Source organism: Scophthalmus maximus, chromosome 20 (genome assembly GCF_022379125.1).
Source record: "Scophthalmus maximus strain ysfricsl-2021 chromosome 20, ASM2237912v1, whole genome shotgun sequence".
NCBI classification, from domain to species: Eukaryota; Metazoa; Chordata; class Actinopteri; order Pleuronectiformes; family Scophthalmidae; genus Scophthalmus; species Scophthalmus maximus.
The window spans coordinates 7,714,969-7,730,871 of NC_061534.1; the positions used below are offsets into that span (position 1 = coordinate 7,714,969).

General features: G+C 41.9%; 2 protein-coding genes across 2 annotated transcripts; one reads left to right on the forward strand and one right to left on the reverse strand.

Annotated features, from left to right (window-relative positions):
- Positions 1-1,033: 1,033 nt before the first annotated feature.
- si:ch211-243g18.2 (uncharacterized protein LOC559906 homolog) lies at positions 1,034-9,979 on the forward strand. Its single transcript, XM_035609124.2, has 10 exons — positions 1,034-1,164; positions 2,760-3,041; positions 3,208-3,333; positions 3,779-3,861; positions 4,511-4,667; positions 5,924-6,088; positions 6,254-6,379; positions 7,468-7,685; positions 8,201-8,229; positions 9,373-9,979. Exons 2-10 carry the CDS (start codon positions 2,790-2,792, stop codon positions 9,486-9,488), a joined length of 1,272 nt encoding a protein of 423 aa, XP_035465017.2. The 5' UTR covers positions 1,034-1,164; positions 2,760-2,789; the 3' UTR covers positions 9,489-9,979.
- Positions 9,980-13,382: 3,403 nt separating this feature from the next.
- On the reverse strand, positions 13,383-15,400 carry rbp4l (retinol binding protein 4, like). Its single transcript, XM_035608209.1, has 5 exons — positions 15,281-15,400; positions 14,705-14,822; positions 14,454-14,590; positions 13,973-14,085; positions 13,383-13,884 (listed from the first exon to the last, which is right to left on the reverse strand). Exons 1-5 carry the CDS (start codon positions 15,328-15,330, stop codon positions 13,661-13,663), a joined length of 642 nt encoding a protein of 213 aa, XP_035464102.1. The 5' UTR covers positions 15,331-15,400; the 3' UTR covers positions 13,383-13,660.
- Between the last annotated feature and the right edge of the window lie 503 nt (positions 15,401-15,903).

Sequence of the window (15,903 nt, forward strand, 5' to 3'; positions counted from 1 at the left end):
CACCTGTAGCACATACACAGCATCCTCATCCCTCAAGGTCACACCTTTATTAACACAATGTGCAATATATACTTAGAAACATATATAGCATATATATATATATATTTATTTTTTTTTTTTTTTGCGAGGGATTCAGTAGGTAGTGATGTTCTTGTCATCCTGCCCTGTTTGATTTGAGCCTCCACAGACGAGAGTGCTTGTTTCAAACCAGCAGGTTTCCTGTCTCTGAGTGACGTGTTGAATATTTCATCTCAGCAGGTAGAAGGACGGTCGGGTTACGGTAAGATGACTAACAGGAGTGTCTACACCCACCCACCCACATACAAACAATAAAGCCATGATGATCATGGTAAGCTGTTTACTAGCACAGATGCATGAGAGGCGTGCCGCATTGTGATCAGAGATGCTGATGTGTGAATACTGTAGCCCTAACCTTTTTTTTAGTGTGTAATGCAAAAGGAGTCATTCATAGTGATGAATACACAGAATTATCACCAGACTCTTGAACTCAGTTCTATTTGAATTCCAACAAGCGATGGTAGCTGTGCAGCACCAGACACCAGTCAGGCAACTAGCGTGTGAAGATAGCCCTTAGAAGTTGCCAGAGACCAACACTGAACAAAAAACCGAGTGAGTATTGGGCTTCATACAGTCATCAGATCAGGTAACTAGAAGTGCGACTGAAAACGAATGACATGGTGTATCAATGAATGACACGGTGTTGCCATGTGTCTGAATGTTCAACACGGAGTTGTTTGCCAACACATTCCTGGTACAGCATCAACTTCATAAGATGATGTCAGTGTTCTGTGTTTGGCTTTGTGATTCACCTTTCAACTGAAGGTCTTCAAGTAACTGTGTGGAGTCAGAAGCTGATTTCTCATCCACCGCGAGTGTGATGTGGAAACCTTAAACTCTGGAGCCGATTCATCTGAAAATGAAGACATACTGTATCCGGCAGTTAAACACACACTCAGCAATTGAATTACAACACTCATCAGCACCTGTCTCTGTCCAGGTAGAGCAAACACACCTCCTGTCAAGATGTAGCTCCTCCCACTTATTGCTCACCTGCATATAAGCTCACCTGTAGCGTCGGCAGCTCAGAGCCTCCTGCATTCCTCTGGATCCCTCCCACCCTGACTCTGTCTGAAGAAAGTCCTGGTAAGATAGATGCTCTTTCTTTTAATGCTCCTCTTAAAAAAAAAATACAATTGGACGTTTTTTAAATTTAATTGCCTAATTCATTTTCAATCATTTGGAAATGTCCTTTTATTAAGTTACATTAAATATGTTGAGATTATGAAAAAATGATACACTGAACGAAATAAAAATAATAGTATAACAAAAAAATCTGTTTTCACTATCGTCTAGCAAATGTATCTTATTTTTATGTTGACAGACACAACAGTGAATGCACAACTGCTGGTGAGATGAGTTAAAAAAAAATTGAACTTGAAGTTCATGTTATGCTGAACAAAGTGCCTCCTTGTCAAAGTGGAATTCACTCGGAATATTTCCCCGATCATTTCCCCAAAGCTCTGTATCTCTCATCTGAACAAGGAGCGTCTTTCTCCTGCCGGGTCCTTTGTAGTGTTGTGGGAACGGTGTTGCAAGGATCAGGTGACAGGGAGAATGAGAGGCTCCCTTGACCGCTTATCTGCCACGGAAACCCTGCTGAGAAACACACAAAAGCATGCACACATGCGCGTGCACACACACACACACACACACACACACACACACACACACATATATCTGATCCTGTACTATTTGACATCCAAACACCCTTGCATGAAGTTCAGGAAGTCATGTAAACACATGTTAAACTTATTATCAAATGAGGTTAAAAAACAGGGGGATGAAAACAAAGATGTCAAACAGGATTTATCAGGGAAAATGTATTTTACATTGAACTGGATATTAAAAGAAACCTTTGTAAAAAATCCACATTTTTAGGTGGTACATTGTCAAGCTTTTAACGTTTTAAATGTTTTAACTTTTTTAGCCTGTAAATCTAAATCTAAACTGTTTTTGAAGGCAATGGAGCCATGTTCCATCTTCTCTGTTTGTTCCTGCCCTCATGAATCCTGCTTTAGTCTCCTCTTAAATATGAAATGGATCCTTTTATCATGGTAATGGCCTTCGTGAGAGTGTTTTCAGTCCCGGTGAGAGGCTCTTCTTCGACCCAGGGTTGAGCTGCACTCATTTACATTTTGATTTTACATTGACTTGAAGTAGAAAAGGTGTATGTGAACGGTGCTGAGAATGACAGACTCAAGTGGCTCTGACCATTGAGTCAGTCATCTCTCCCATGCAGATGGTTAGTCTGAATAGCCACGAGCAAGCCATGTACTCGTTTAAAGATTCCCCTTTTTTTAGTGGGCGTTTAGTGGTCTTGAATATTAGGCCCTACTTGTGTTTCCATTATTGTCTGGCCAAACGCTAGAATAAAACACATTTGCTTAAGTGCCACAAAAGAGCTTTTCTGCAGCCGGATCTCGTGAAACACGAGCTTTAAATGACTGCATTAGCTCAAACAGTCTGGCTTTTGAAGTCATGTGTTTTCCCTATGACATCTGTAATTTAAACATCTATCCCGTGTCCCCCATGGACCCACAAGAATTGTAATTCACTCAACATCTGTGATTGTGCTCTTGTTCTGTTTCTCTCTCAGCGCCCAAAATTCCATTTTGTCTTTACAAGTTCACCGGCACAACACTGTGTCTAACACCAAGTGTATCGCCCTGTGTCCCCAGCCTCCGCAGCCACCTACCGTGGCCTCCAGTATGTCCATTAGGAGTTACTCCATGAACCGTCAGCCGTCCTTCTCCAGCCGTTCCCTGATGGACACCAGCCGCTCTCGCTCCCGCGCTTCAGTGTCTTTCGCGGCAGCCAGCCCGCTGGCCCGCTCAGCTTCTATCGGCCAGGATCTCAACGGGCCGGCTGGCCTCCAACTTAACGGCCTGCACGGCAACAGCGCCAACGACAAGGAGGCCATGCAGAGTCTCAACACCCGTCTGGCCAACTACCTGGACAAGGTTGGAGACATTATACAGTAGCTCACTGTTAGGCTGTTGGTCCGCAGCCAGACGGGTGATGGGTGTATCTCAGTTTGGCACCGTGCATACAAGGAAGTGATACTATCTGGAGCAAGCTGAAATACTTTGATCATCCCACTCTCTCTTTGTCTTTGTCCTCCTGCAGGTGCGGTCACTGGAGCACTCCAACGCGGACCTGGAGATGAGGATCAAGCAACTGATGCTCGACCGCGTTCCCAAAGGTCATGACCTTGACAGCATGATGGCCCAAGCTCATGCTGTCGAGCAAGAGGTGGGCATGTTATAGGCAAACATTTGTATTAATTTTTCATTTAGACAGCCAGATTGCAATTCTGAATTTTCTAAATGTCAATCGACAAAGCCCAATGGTTCTGCTGACTTTGGTTTATTTTACATAGAAAAAATATTCATACCAGTGTTTTTTAACAGGAGCTGTATCATTTCTCAGATGCCATATCCGAGCTTTGAGTTAATGTTGTGCCAAACAGGTTCGAGGTGAAGTTAATAATTATTTGACCTGTTTTTAATTAACGGAACTAGTTACAGGTTAAGGAAGTTGAAATGTGTGAGCTTACTGGAGGATAAGGATTCCGATTGTCAGATCTCTTTTAAATCCACTTAACAGTAAATACACTTTATGTATACCAAATATGGTAAAATGGAGCATCAAACCGATACAGTACCTTACATTGTTACCCCACGTTAATGTTTGCCAGGTGAGGAAGAAGACTTTGGAGAATGCTCGTATCATGCTGGAGATCGATAATGCCAAACTGGCTGCGGACGACTTCAGAATCAAGTAAGCGATTAAACTTAAACTGGTTTGGGTTTGCTTGTCTTTTTTCATAAGACTCGCTGAGACCCTCAGAGCTCAATCCATGTCTTTAATTAAAGCAGATACTATGCACATTTGTAACAACCCCTTGATATTTAATTGATAACAATTTCAGTGTTTACAACATTTGAAGAATTGAAAGTTTTGAACTGTTTAATACAGTGGTTCTCAAACTTTTTCCAGACATTTCCCTTATTCAATTTTGTTTCTCTTCATATTATCGGTGGTCCCCCATTTGAGAGCCACTGGTTTAATGGAATTTCGGATTATTATTGGAAATGCTTAACTCTAATAATAGGGTTTGTACCGCTGGAACCAGTAATCTCCACCTTCTTTCACCTGAGTGCCAATGATTTTGACTAATGTCTATTATGTAAATGAAGGTCAGGGACAAAACTACATGTCCTTTTTTCTTTTAAACATACTGTAGAGTGTAAATGTTTACTTTCCATATGCAGACATACCTGTGCTGTAACATGTATGCATGACATATGCACACAACACTTTCTACTACAGTAAATAAACCTTGAACATTTTTGTGTGCGAAGTTTAAACTTTGAGGTGTCATTCGCCTGCTCACTCTCCCGTGCTATTTTTTTCCTGCCTTTGCAAGGTGGGAGACCGAGCTGGTGATGGGTCAGTCTGTGGAGCGAGACTGTGTTGCCCTGAAAAAGGCCAAGACTGATCACGAGCAGATCATCGCCTCCCTGAGGGGAGATCTGGACAGCCTGAAAGAAGAACTTTACTTCCTGAAGAAAAACCACGAGGAGGTAAGTCTGTGTAATCTCTCCGTTCTCATTTCTTTGTATGCCTCCTGTAGTTATCTCACTTTTGTGTCATTTGACATTTGGTCTCATTTTCCTTTTGGCCCCCTCTCCCTTATCCTCCAACCTGCCAACCTCGTACACAACAAGCTGTTGGAGTTCGGACTGACCCAATTCGATGTTCTCATGAGGTCTTTTTTAGAGAGGACAGGAAAAGACGTGTAGGGAGCGGGGGAGAGAGAGAGTGGTGGTGGTCCTCTGGTTACTACAAACAAAAGCAGCAGGTAGATCTGGTTTCTCTAACCTGCTCTTTCTGTCCAATCAGTTGATACAAGGCGTTCAGACTAAGATATACTTACTCCCCCCCCAGAGGGGGGTTGAACCCACCACTCATCAAATGAAGAACCGATCTCCCTCTTAAGACATAAGACTGAACGGATCCAAGTCATTTAAGAGGGCTCGCAGGCCACTTGCACTACAATAATGTGGCACAATGAGAGAAACCCAGTCTCAGTGTTTGTTCGATCTGGTGTTGGATAGTTTCAATTTTCTAGTTTACACCCAAAACCTCGACCTAGTGCAGATACTGAGAAGGAAATTGACTGAGTGAGACTTGGTTATTTTGGCTGTAGAAAACTTTTACTCCCACTGAAACAGAAAAAAAGCCTCTGAGTGGGGGGTCAACTGGGCAAACTAGATCACACGCTCACACTTGCTCTCCTGTTTCCTCCTCCCAAGCCAAAATACAGTCACTGTACATAGAAGAAATATGAATTTTGCCGTCCAACAGGATTTTTTGCATGAACTTATATCAAGAGCATTAAAAACAGACCACGTCAAATGAAAACTGCATACGTGACAAGACACAATGTCACAGAGAAGAGAGAGTGAAAGAGATCCACTGAGCATGCATGAGGAGCGTACTAGTGTGTGTGTGTGTGTGTGTGTGTGTGTGTGTGTGTGTGTGTAAGGTGAGCTCTGCCCCATCAACTATTGATGGAGAACGTCTAAATAATAAAGAGGCCCTCACATCCTCTCTGCCATCCTGTGGCGTACAATTCACGAACAGGCTCATAGTTCCATATGTTGCCTGTTACAACAAACACATACTGTATATTCACACACATGATACAACTCTAAGTCATATTTAGACACACGATAAACACACAAACACACACACACACACACACACACACACACACACACACACATACACTGTGAGCTGCAACGCAACACAAAGTAAACTTCTTCTCCTCCTGCAGGAACTCGAGCAGATGAAGTCTCGTATTGCCAAAGATGAGGTGAATGTTGAGGTGGACTCTGCCAGCGGGCCGGAGCTGGGCACCATTCTGTCGACCCTGCGTTCCCAGTATGAGGGGATCGTCAAGAAGAACAAGGACCAGGCGGAGCAGTGGTACCGCAAGAAGGTGTGTGCAAAGGGCAATTTCTCTCAGACGACTCGAGAATTTTGTCCTTTATTAGTTCATCTACAGTTTATGCCGACGTTAGACAAAGGCCTTAACAATAAAATGGCGGTGTGCTTGTATGTGTGTGTGTGTGTGTGTGTGTGTGTGTGTGTGTGTCCTCTCCAGCTGGAGACGGTGCAGAACGAGGTGAAGGAGAGCAACGAAGCTCTGAGAGGAGCGCAGAGCGAGCTGACCGAGAGGCAGCGCTTCCTGCAGAACCTGGAGGTGGAGCTGGAGAGTCTGCACAAACAGGTGACCGTCTAAAACATTGCATAAGTACTAAAATGACAAAACAATACAAACACAAATATCCTTGTGGTGCCAGGAGGGGCTCTGGAGGCAGACGTCTAATGTGCTTTGGTTGAAAAGAAATTGTGCAAGAGATATTTCTTTGGAAGCTTTAAAAACAAATTACTATGCAACGTGCAAATTCCATGATAATGATTTGGAAAATATTTTTACAAGTATGACCTCTTCATAAAGCCCCGATGACTTATGTCATTGTGTTGGTCTTTATAAGGGATTTGTCAAATAAAAACACGGCAAATCCTCTCAGACGCTCCGATTCAGTCTCAGCGAGACTAGACCGGTTTCTTAATTTGTGCACTTCCATGTTCATGGGAAAAATAGGACGATTTTCTCTTCTCGTGATCCTGTGTTGACAGTCAACACCTTCTCCCACACTGCGAAGTTGTGCAAGGGCACCCTGTGTTCAATTGCCAAATTTTATCCGGGGTGAGTTTTGTGTAATCGTGTCTGTGTGTTTGTATCTTTGGAAGACAAGGCCTTGTCAGTTCACAGGTATTTGTTGATAAGGCTTTGGGAAGTAATTTCAGAATCAGGAGGTATTTGTAAAGGGTTTGCTTTCCACCGGTAAACACAGGAGGAGCCAGTACTTGAAGCATCACATTTGTACACTGCTTCGGGCTATTTCCTTATTCTGTGTTGAATCAAAACCGTCCGTTGGGTGAAAGATACTTCAACGATGGCGTCTAAGAAAAGGCAGATCATGTTGGAGAGGGAGCTAAGAAATGTGTCACAACAGCGACTTTGGCCAAAAGAGAGGAGACTTCATCGATGATGTGTTCGATCCTTCAACTGGCTGAGACAGAACGGGGGTGAAGGGAGTAGTGAGGAGTAGTGTGCCTGTCTGGCCACCGAGAGACGCGGACGAAACAAAGCGACCAAGAGGACCAATGAGTGTTGTTGGGGATAAACCAGGCTTCACAGTACAAGAATCCCAGGTCCCCAGTCATTCGACTTGTGAACAACATTACAATGTTTCAAATTAGACCCAGGTATGTAGACGCAGCCTCATTATTTTCCATTTCTCACCCCAGGTGGCAGCGCTGGAAGGCAACCTGGGTGAGACCGGTCAGAAATACTCCAGCGAGATGGATCGGCTGCAGGCCACGCTGAGCCAGCTGGAGGACGACCTCTCCCAGCTCAGGATCGAAATGCAGCGCATCAAGACGGACTACGAGCAGCTCCTCCGCATCAAGCAGAACCTGGAGATGGAGATCGCCACCTACAGGCGCCTGCTGGAGGGAGAGGAGACGTGAGTTGTCATCCGTTGCATGGAAAGTTGGGAAGGTATATCGATGGACGGTGAAGATGGAATGCTAGTTTCATAAAAATCTGGTCGGAGTTTCGTGATTTTAGCCTTATTGTGTAACAGTAAAGTCAAGTTGAATGCTAAATCCTAAATAGAAGAAACCCAGGAGCGTCGAACAACCATCACAGTTTTCCTCTGCAAAAGAACTTTTGGTTTTACTTCCAAACAAAAGAACGACTCCATATACGTCATTTTGGTGCAGATTATACAAATGAGTATGAATTTGAGAGGTTTAGAGATCTTTGTGATTGGATTGGGACCATTGAAGTCGAGCCCGGCTAGTCGGCTAAGCTGTCTCATAGGCCACGGGACTGGTACTTTTATTCATTTTTGAACCCTCTGCAGGAAAGTGAATGAACATACTTCACAATATGTTGAACTACTTCTTTGAATGTGTTGCTCTTGTTTTCAGGCCAATTCAAAGATAATTGCAACATGTTTTCTCTCTGCCCCCACAGTTTCAAAGAGGTTCCTCCTCCACCAAAAAGTGAGTCCTCGACGTTCAAATTTTACCTGAAAAAAAGAGAGTAAAGTCAACAGCAGAAGAACACCCAGTGGCAGCTTTACGTTATAGTACACTTGTATTAGATAATATATAACAATATCACAGCAGTGGTCATTTATTCATTTTGAATACATCTCATCACAACCTGAAGGAGACATCCAGTAGGTAAAGAGTGACTGAAGTCGAGCAAATTGTTCATAGTTGCTTATCTAATAGCCGTTGCGCAAACGTCAGACCTTATATGCATTCACTTGTGAATTTGAGACAGCACCACACACACCCCAGACGCCCAGGACTAATGACAGTTTAATGAATATCCAAACAATGAAATCACCACCCGCAGCTCAACTCCAATAGCAACAGACATGGGTGTGAAAGCATTTATCCCGGTGTTGTGACTGTGCAATGGTGCGACTGACTCCCACGGCGGGATTGACAAAGTGGAATGTGTTGTGAAGAAATGTTAGTCTTTGTGTGACACCGTTAGAAGACCACACACAAAGAAAAACACAGAAACAAAAACGGTGACGTCTTCATAAGATTGAATTGTTAAAATGTTTGTAGTGAGAACCAAGGAGGGACGACAACTACAGGAGTTCAATCATCTCATATAATCTCATTTTTATTTCTCATTTCACCTCACTGCTCCTAATACGTTCGCCTCTTCATTTCTCATCTCAACTTTAGTCTTGTTTCATTTCGTCCACCTCATTTTCTCACCTCTTCTTATCATCGTTTTCCTCCCATCTTCTCATTTCATGCATATTTTTCTTTGTTTTTTCCTCTCAATTGTCAAAACGTCTGTTTTTTCTACGCCTCAGTTCACACTCTCATCTGTGTAAATCTCATATAATCTCATTTACACCATTCTTTCTAATATCATAGATTTAATATATGTTATGTACTCTTATATGATATTTCAACTCAACTCACGCCAAAGCATATATTCTCATCTAATCTCATCTCATCTCATCTCATCTCATCTAATCTCATCTCATCTCATCTCATCTCATCTCATCTCATCTCATCTCATCTCATCTCATCTCATCTCATCTCATCTCATCTCATCTCATCTCATCTCATCCCATCTCATCTCATCTCATCTCATCCCATCTCTCTGTGCAGAGGAGCCTGATGTCCGCACCAGGAAGATCGTGAAGGTGGTGACTCAGACGATGGTCAATGGCAAAGTGGTGGACGAATCCAGCGAGGTGGAGCAAATAGAAGAGAGCAAGAAATAGAAAATAATGGAAATGACAGCAAAAAGTAGCTGAAAATGACACTGCGATCATTCAACTAAAAAAACACAACACATTAGCATAAATAGTGATTGTTTTGGGGGAATTAATTGCCCTATGAATGTTTTGTGTTTTCATTGAAATATTCTTCTGATGTAGGCTTATCAGTGACAACCAAAGTGTTCTTGTTTTTTCTGGAGAATAATAGCATTTCAATAATATTGTCCGGTATTACTCCTATATGACTGTATCTGCTGCAAAGCTTTGCATGCCTAAACTAGTTTTGAATATAGATGTGTGTAAGGGAGAGGACTAACCAGTGCTATACGTTTAAACATGTTGTGTACTTAACCAAAATATTTATTTCTTAGTGTGGTGAAGTTTACTGTAGTAAATGTAAGACATGCCTTTACTCATTTTACAAGAATATCACTTAATCGTCTTTGCTGTTTTTGTGTTTGTACCATCTCTAAATCAAACGTTTCATTAATCCACTGCATGTGCCCTTATTTATTCTTACATAACTCGGTCTTGACTCTGTCTTACTTGCTGTTCAACAAGTATTTAACAAGCAGCAACCGTTTATTTCTTATTACTACTACTTTAGGATGCACACAGCTTCTGTCAGTGAGTTGGTTACATGAGCTAAAAACAAGATTTAACTCCTTATTGAGTAGTTTTAGATATTTTTTCTCTGCTCTGATAATCCCTCAATAGGCCCATCCTCCTACCAGAGCACAAAGTCTGTCTGTCATGACATATGAACCTGGCCGCGACCTCTAGGGCTTCAGCCCTATAATTTAAGGTCATGACCTTTTTGGACTGGGGTCAACATGTTCCAAAGATCCTAAAGAACAAAAGTCAAAAGCAGGGAGGAAACTGAAATGAACCGATGAACAAAGAAAAGTCTCCGATTTAAGTGTGTTGAGAATGAAGTTTTCGAGCTATGCCGGCATTTTCAGCATGTTTCTGAAAGTCCATCATCCACCACAAAATAATAGCAGTTTCATTACTGTTCAAACCATTTGAACCAACAACTCTACTCTGGTTTTCGCAACTTTTCAAACATTTTTTTTGTTTGCAGAGTAAACATGTCGGACAGAGTGGAGAAGCAAAACACACAACATGAAGATATATTCAGGCTACCTGAGGTCAAAGGTTAACTATATAGTAAATGAACAGAGTGGTTTTAAAACACTACAGAACAAAATGAGCTTTCCTGTATAATCAATGGAGCCTTAGTTTGGATGAAAGGCACCACATGTAAACCCTGAAACACAATTGAATCCTCAGCCTCAGGTTATTCCAATGAGCGCCTTGTTGCCCCTCCCCCAGGGTTGTAATAAAGGCCCCATCAGTTTGCAGAGCAATTAGACGGATTCCTTGTAAGATGTCGTTAAAAGTCATAAAAACGGAAACAGAAATGAGTTAGACAGGAGCACAAACAGAGAGACAGGCGACCAGCAGTTGAATAATGTATCTGGACAAACAGAAGAGATAGAAGGAGACTGAGAAAGGTCTCACACCGGTGCCCTCTGATCATGATAATGGTTGTTCAAACAGTATATCAGCAGTATTTATTATGTTAATGCATTTCACATCCAGACCTCTCACAGAATGATGCCTCGTATAAAGGTGTCTATTTTCTATATAGAAAATGACCCTTTTCCTCAAATGCAATGTATTTAGATATTGAACCACCAAAATCCAACCACTGACAGTGAATCTTTTAATTTTATTCAATACACCAGCTTGTTTCAGAAATAATCCAAGTGCCATTTCTTGATACTAGTGCATCGATATACTGTTATTCTATTATAGAAGATACTGACACGCCTAAAAAAAAACTATGCAGGAAACTGTATTGAGAACAAATTAAAAAGTTACTTGTTTTAAAATAAGTATTTTTTTTAAAGTCTTCATGGCTGAGACTGAATACCAGAGAATCAATTAGCATGAAGATATGAAGATATATAAACACTGTGATGACCTCTTCCCCCCCACAGGCTGCAGAAGCTCTTTTTTTAGGTTGAGGGTGAAGCACATCACATGAGATCATAATAAATTGATCAAATAAAATAAGAAAAGTGATATACTAATACAAATGAAATGAGATATCCAATAACAGTTTAGTGAATACCTATACGTCCTAACATTTAAGACTGCTTGTTGACATGAATAGTAAATATGACTATTATAACTAAATATTCTTCAAATGTAGTGTGGTTTGACTGCACTCTAGTGGCCACGTCCTAATATAGCAAAGTAGTAAAGGTTGCTTTTCCTCACAGTCATATGATGATACTGAGCAGATTTCTTTTCTGGCTCAGGGTAGAAACATGCTGCTGTCTGCATAAACAGGAAAACCTTTTAACCCCAGAGACTTCTATGTCAAAATGTGGAGTTAAATGTTACTAAATGAGTTTTGCTCATCTTCTGTATTTGGCCTTTAGGGAATAACATACAGTAACTCTGACCTCCTGCAGACATGGGACAAAACTCAGGGCAGATAAATCCACTTACATTCTTTCCTCAGACCTGGAGCCTGATTACGAGAAGACAGTCTGGGTCTTACAGTAACGGTGGGTCTGGCTCTGCAGTGAAGTGAGAATGTGTCACATGTATTACGTCTTTATTTACCTTTTTCGTCGTGGCACCTTTGTGATCTTAATGTCCTTCAGTCTTTCAGAGATCCGAGACTATGGCACAAAAATATTGCCCTAGAATCAAATACATTAATCATATGGAAAATGAGAGAAGTATAAGACATTGTTTGGGTTTTGCGTTTGGGTTTGATAGTGACAGATAATTTCATAATTTCCTGTTGACAGCTACATTTTTGATCATTTATATTGTGCACTGTTGGTTAAGATGTAGACAAAAGGGTAAAGATGATCTTCCTATCACATACCAATCTAAATCTCTATGTTATGAATAGTATTTTTGGTTTACAAATGTCCACATTGTTCTATATTCAAATATATTTCTGTAATATTGCTAAAAGACAGAAATTAAATGAATGTAAGTTTAATGAAAGATTAGTTTACTGTCATGAGTTAAGACAAACAACTTCATTGCTGATTCTTTCCTCCTTGTGTCCTCTTTAGGTTTTGAATTTTCAAATCCTTTGAAAATTTGGTTTCTTTTATTGACTGTTCTTCTTAATCAAGACAGATCATACGATTTATTACACTGACCTTGACTATTTGTGGTATTGGCCAACTGCTCTCCATCTTGTCATGTAACATCGACAGGATTACACTCCAGCTATAGACACGTCCCCATCTGCCGCTCCGCCTCTCTCACAGTCTCCCACTGTTGAATTCGGCCCTCCCCAATTCTTTCCATGAAAACAACACTATTTTTTTCAATATGGTGGAATAATAAAACAAAACAACCTATCAAACATTTGTAAAAACGTTATGGTAAAAGGATGTTTGAGGAATAGTTTTAAAAGACAGTGATGATGTCGCCTGTCTGATCTTTATAGACAGAAGGCTCCTGGCGTGACCTTTGACCTGTGGAGCACGCTGAGTGGCCCTACAGTTGAGTTAGCATAATAGGACTACGCTCTGTGAACATCAGCCCAGCAGTAAGCCCCTTACTGCTCAGTGCACATTGTGTTGGGTTTGGCTGCATTTCCCTGGGCTCAGGAGGGATCACAGTCATTTACAGTACGTGGCCAAAGTGCAACATGTTTACAAGCCCAAACCCCTGACCACAGCTCGTTGTGTACTCGTACTCGTACTCAGCTTGCTGTGTACTCGTACTCTTAACAGCTCCGCTCCGTACATTTTTTTTTCCTGTGCACATTGTGTGTGCTTCTGAAGACACGTAGATACGTGAGATGGCACGCTGCAGCTTTGCTGCATCGCAAAAACGACGGAATTCCAATAATTGGTTAGAAAAATATTTTTTTTATTATTTTAATTTTCACACATCAGTGACATTTTTCCTTGGAAAACCAAATGGTTCACACGAAACATTGAGAGAAAAAATTGATTAAAAACAGATCCTCACATCAAATGAATTAGCGAAGGCCATTCGCTCCACATCATCACCCTCACAAACACAACAAGTATGCCTTCTCTGACATGCAAATCTCCTTCTCCTTGTTCTAGCTTTCAGAGCCCCATTTGAGACCGCAGCTAGCTGGCACACTTCTCTCTTCCTCTTTAGCAGGCTCCGGACTGCAGGACAGGTTCAAACTGTCCAGCCATGCAGATGTCATCCTGTTTCTGACGCACGATGCGCTGGATGGCGGGGGGAAGACCGCGGGGGTTCCTGGAGAAGATAATGGCGTAGCCGTCCTCGCAGCTGCCATCGTCTTTCAGGGTGCGGCAGGCATAGGTGATGGCGTAGTTGTCGTAGTCGGTGTCGATCACCCAGTAGTTGTCACCTGGTTGGAAGGAGAAGGAGAAGTTAGGGTGAAATGGGGTGAGGGGACGTATGGAGGATGTGAGGGGGGATATGTGTGCACTGCTGACCTCCACTGGACAGGTAGCTGGCCAGTCCCTGGTAGTTCATGAACATCTTGCCGGGGCTGGTAGGGTCGGGGACAGAGTACTGGGCGGCCATGTCGGCACACACGACCCAGAAGCTGCAACACAAAACATACATGTTAACATTATTGGATTGCTTTTTCCACTTGAATCAACTCAAGTTCTTATGTTTTGTGTTTGTTCAAGTGCATTCAGGACCACATTCCTGTGTATAATCCCACCTCTCCAATTTGCATTTTTCCCCCCCTAATCCTTGATAATCCAGGGAAATGAGGACCTCGAGCAGAAACCTGAGGACCGTTTTAATTCTGGTCCTGGAAACTGAATATCTGAGCTGCCCTCACCACCCCAGATCTTAAAGAGTCAAGAAGGGTTCTCTGTGCCTGAACTGACCCTTTGCCGTTGAGACCAGCTGGTTTTGCTTTTGGTTAGGGTGAATATGATGACTGATATAAAGCCCACTTACCCAAACAGAGTGACACGTCCCTTGGAGGAGGCGGTCATGGAGCCGTCGTCATCGATGGTGTACTCGGCTGAGATGTTGTCCTGCAGGAACAGGCCCTCTGGGTCCTTCTTCTGCAGCGCATACCACTTCCCTGAATACTGTAAAGGAAGAGAGTCAGAAATCATTTTTAAACTTTCTCGAAACAAAGAAACATACATGCGTGTGTGTGTGTGTGTGTGTGTGTGTGTGTTAATTTTTTTTAATAAACTCACCCTCTTGGGGTCAAAGTCCTCTTTGACTGAGAAGCTGTCGACGACACAGGAGGCAGACAGACAGCGTTCTACACAGGACACCAGGACCAGAAGCAGGGCCAGCTTAGAGGATCCCATTCTAGAAAGTGAACAGAGTAGTGCTTTAAAATATGGCATACCAGAGAAACCGTGGGATTATTTCTTCCTGGTTGTTGAAGAAAGAATTTTAATATAAGTTTTATTATTTACAACCAAATTTTTAATGCTTGGGCTTTCCACCAACTGCAATATGTACAAATATTACAAACGCGCCATCAACGTATTGAACCATTCTAACACGAGACCAAGAAAACAGTACCACTACAGTATGTGACTGCCCTAGAGCTCAGGTTATACAGGTGCAATACACTGCAGTCGGAAAACTAACTCTCAACAGATTCAACTTTTTTCATACAGCATCATGGTTATCAATTGTCCTCCACAGCAAGTGAAGGTGACAGAACAGAACGAACACAATCTCACATACGTTCTGATGATTAGTACGGACAAACATGAAAGAAATCCAAAAACTAGAGTGTAAAACAATCAGTTTCTTACCTGTTTTGTATTAACAGTGGTTCAAAAATGGTAGCGCTGTACGTGGTCATCCAACAGATTCGGTCTTGTGTTTTGGATGCTGCCTTTATATACACACTCCACAGACGAGCTTATGGCTGACTTTCATTGCTCGGAACTAAATAAGGTGCTTAAATCTAGACGTAATCCTGTTGGGTCGAAATCCCTACCGCAATCTGGCTTCTGTGTTCAAACTTGCCCAAGACTTATTATTAAAACACTTAGACCTTTTATGTAACTTGGTGGAGGCACAACAAAACAAACACACGCACACTGGCAAATTAACTGTATTTGCTGCGTACCTGCAGTTGGCACTCTCCTTTAAGTAAATTAGGTCTCCAGCTCCAACGATCATACGATGCGGTTTTATTTTAATAAAATCAAACACCTCTTTTATACTACTATGTCTGGAGAATGTCCTCAGAAAAAGTATCTGCTTGACAAATATCATGTGGATGATAAGATAATAAAAAATAAAATGCCACAATACAAATATTCACTCAATTACATTTGGCAGTTTCAGAAAAACAGTGTTATGTTTTCTTGGAGCCACGTCTGTGCCAGTTGGCCACAGTGGTACGAATGGCACTAATCTGTCTGTGAAA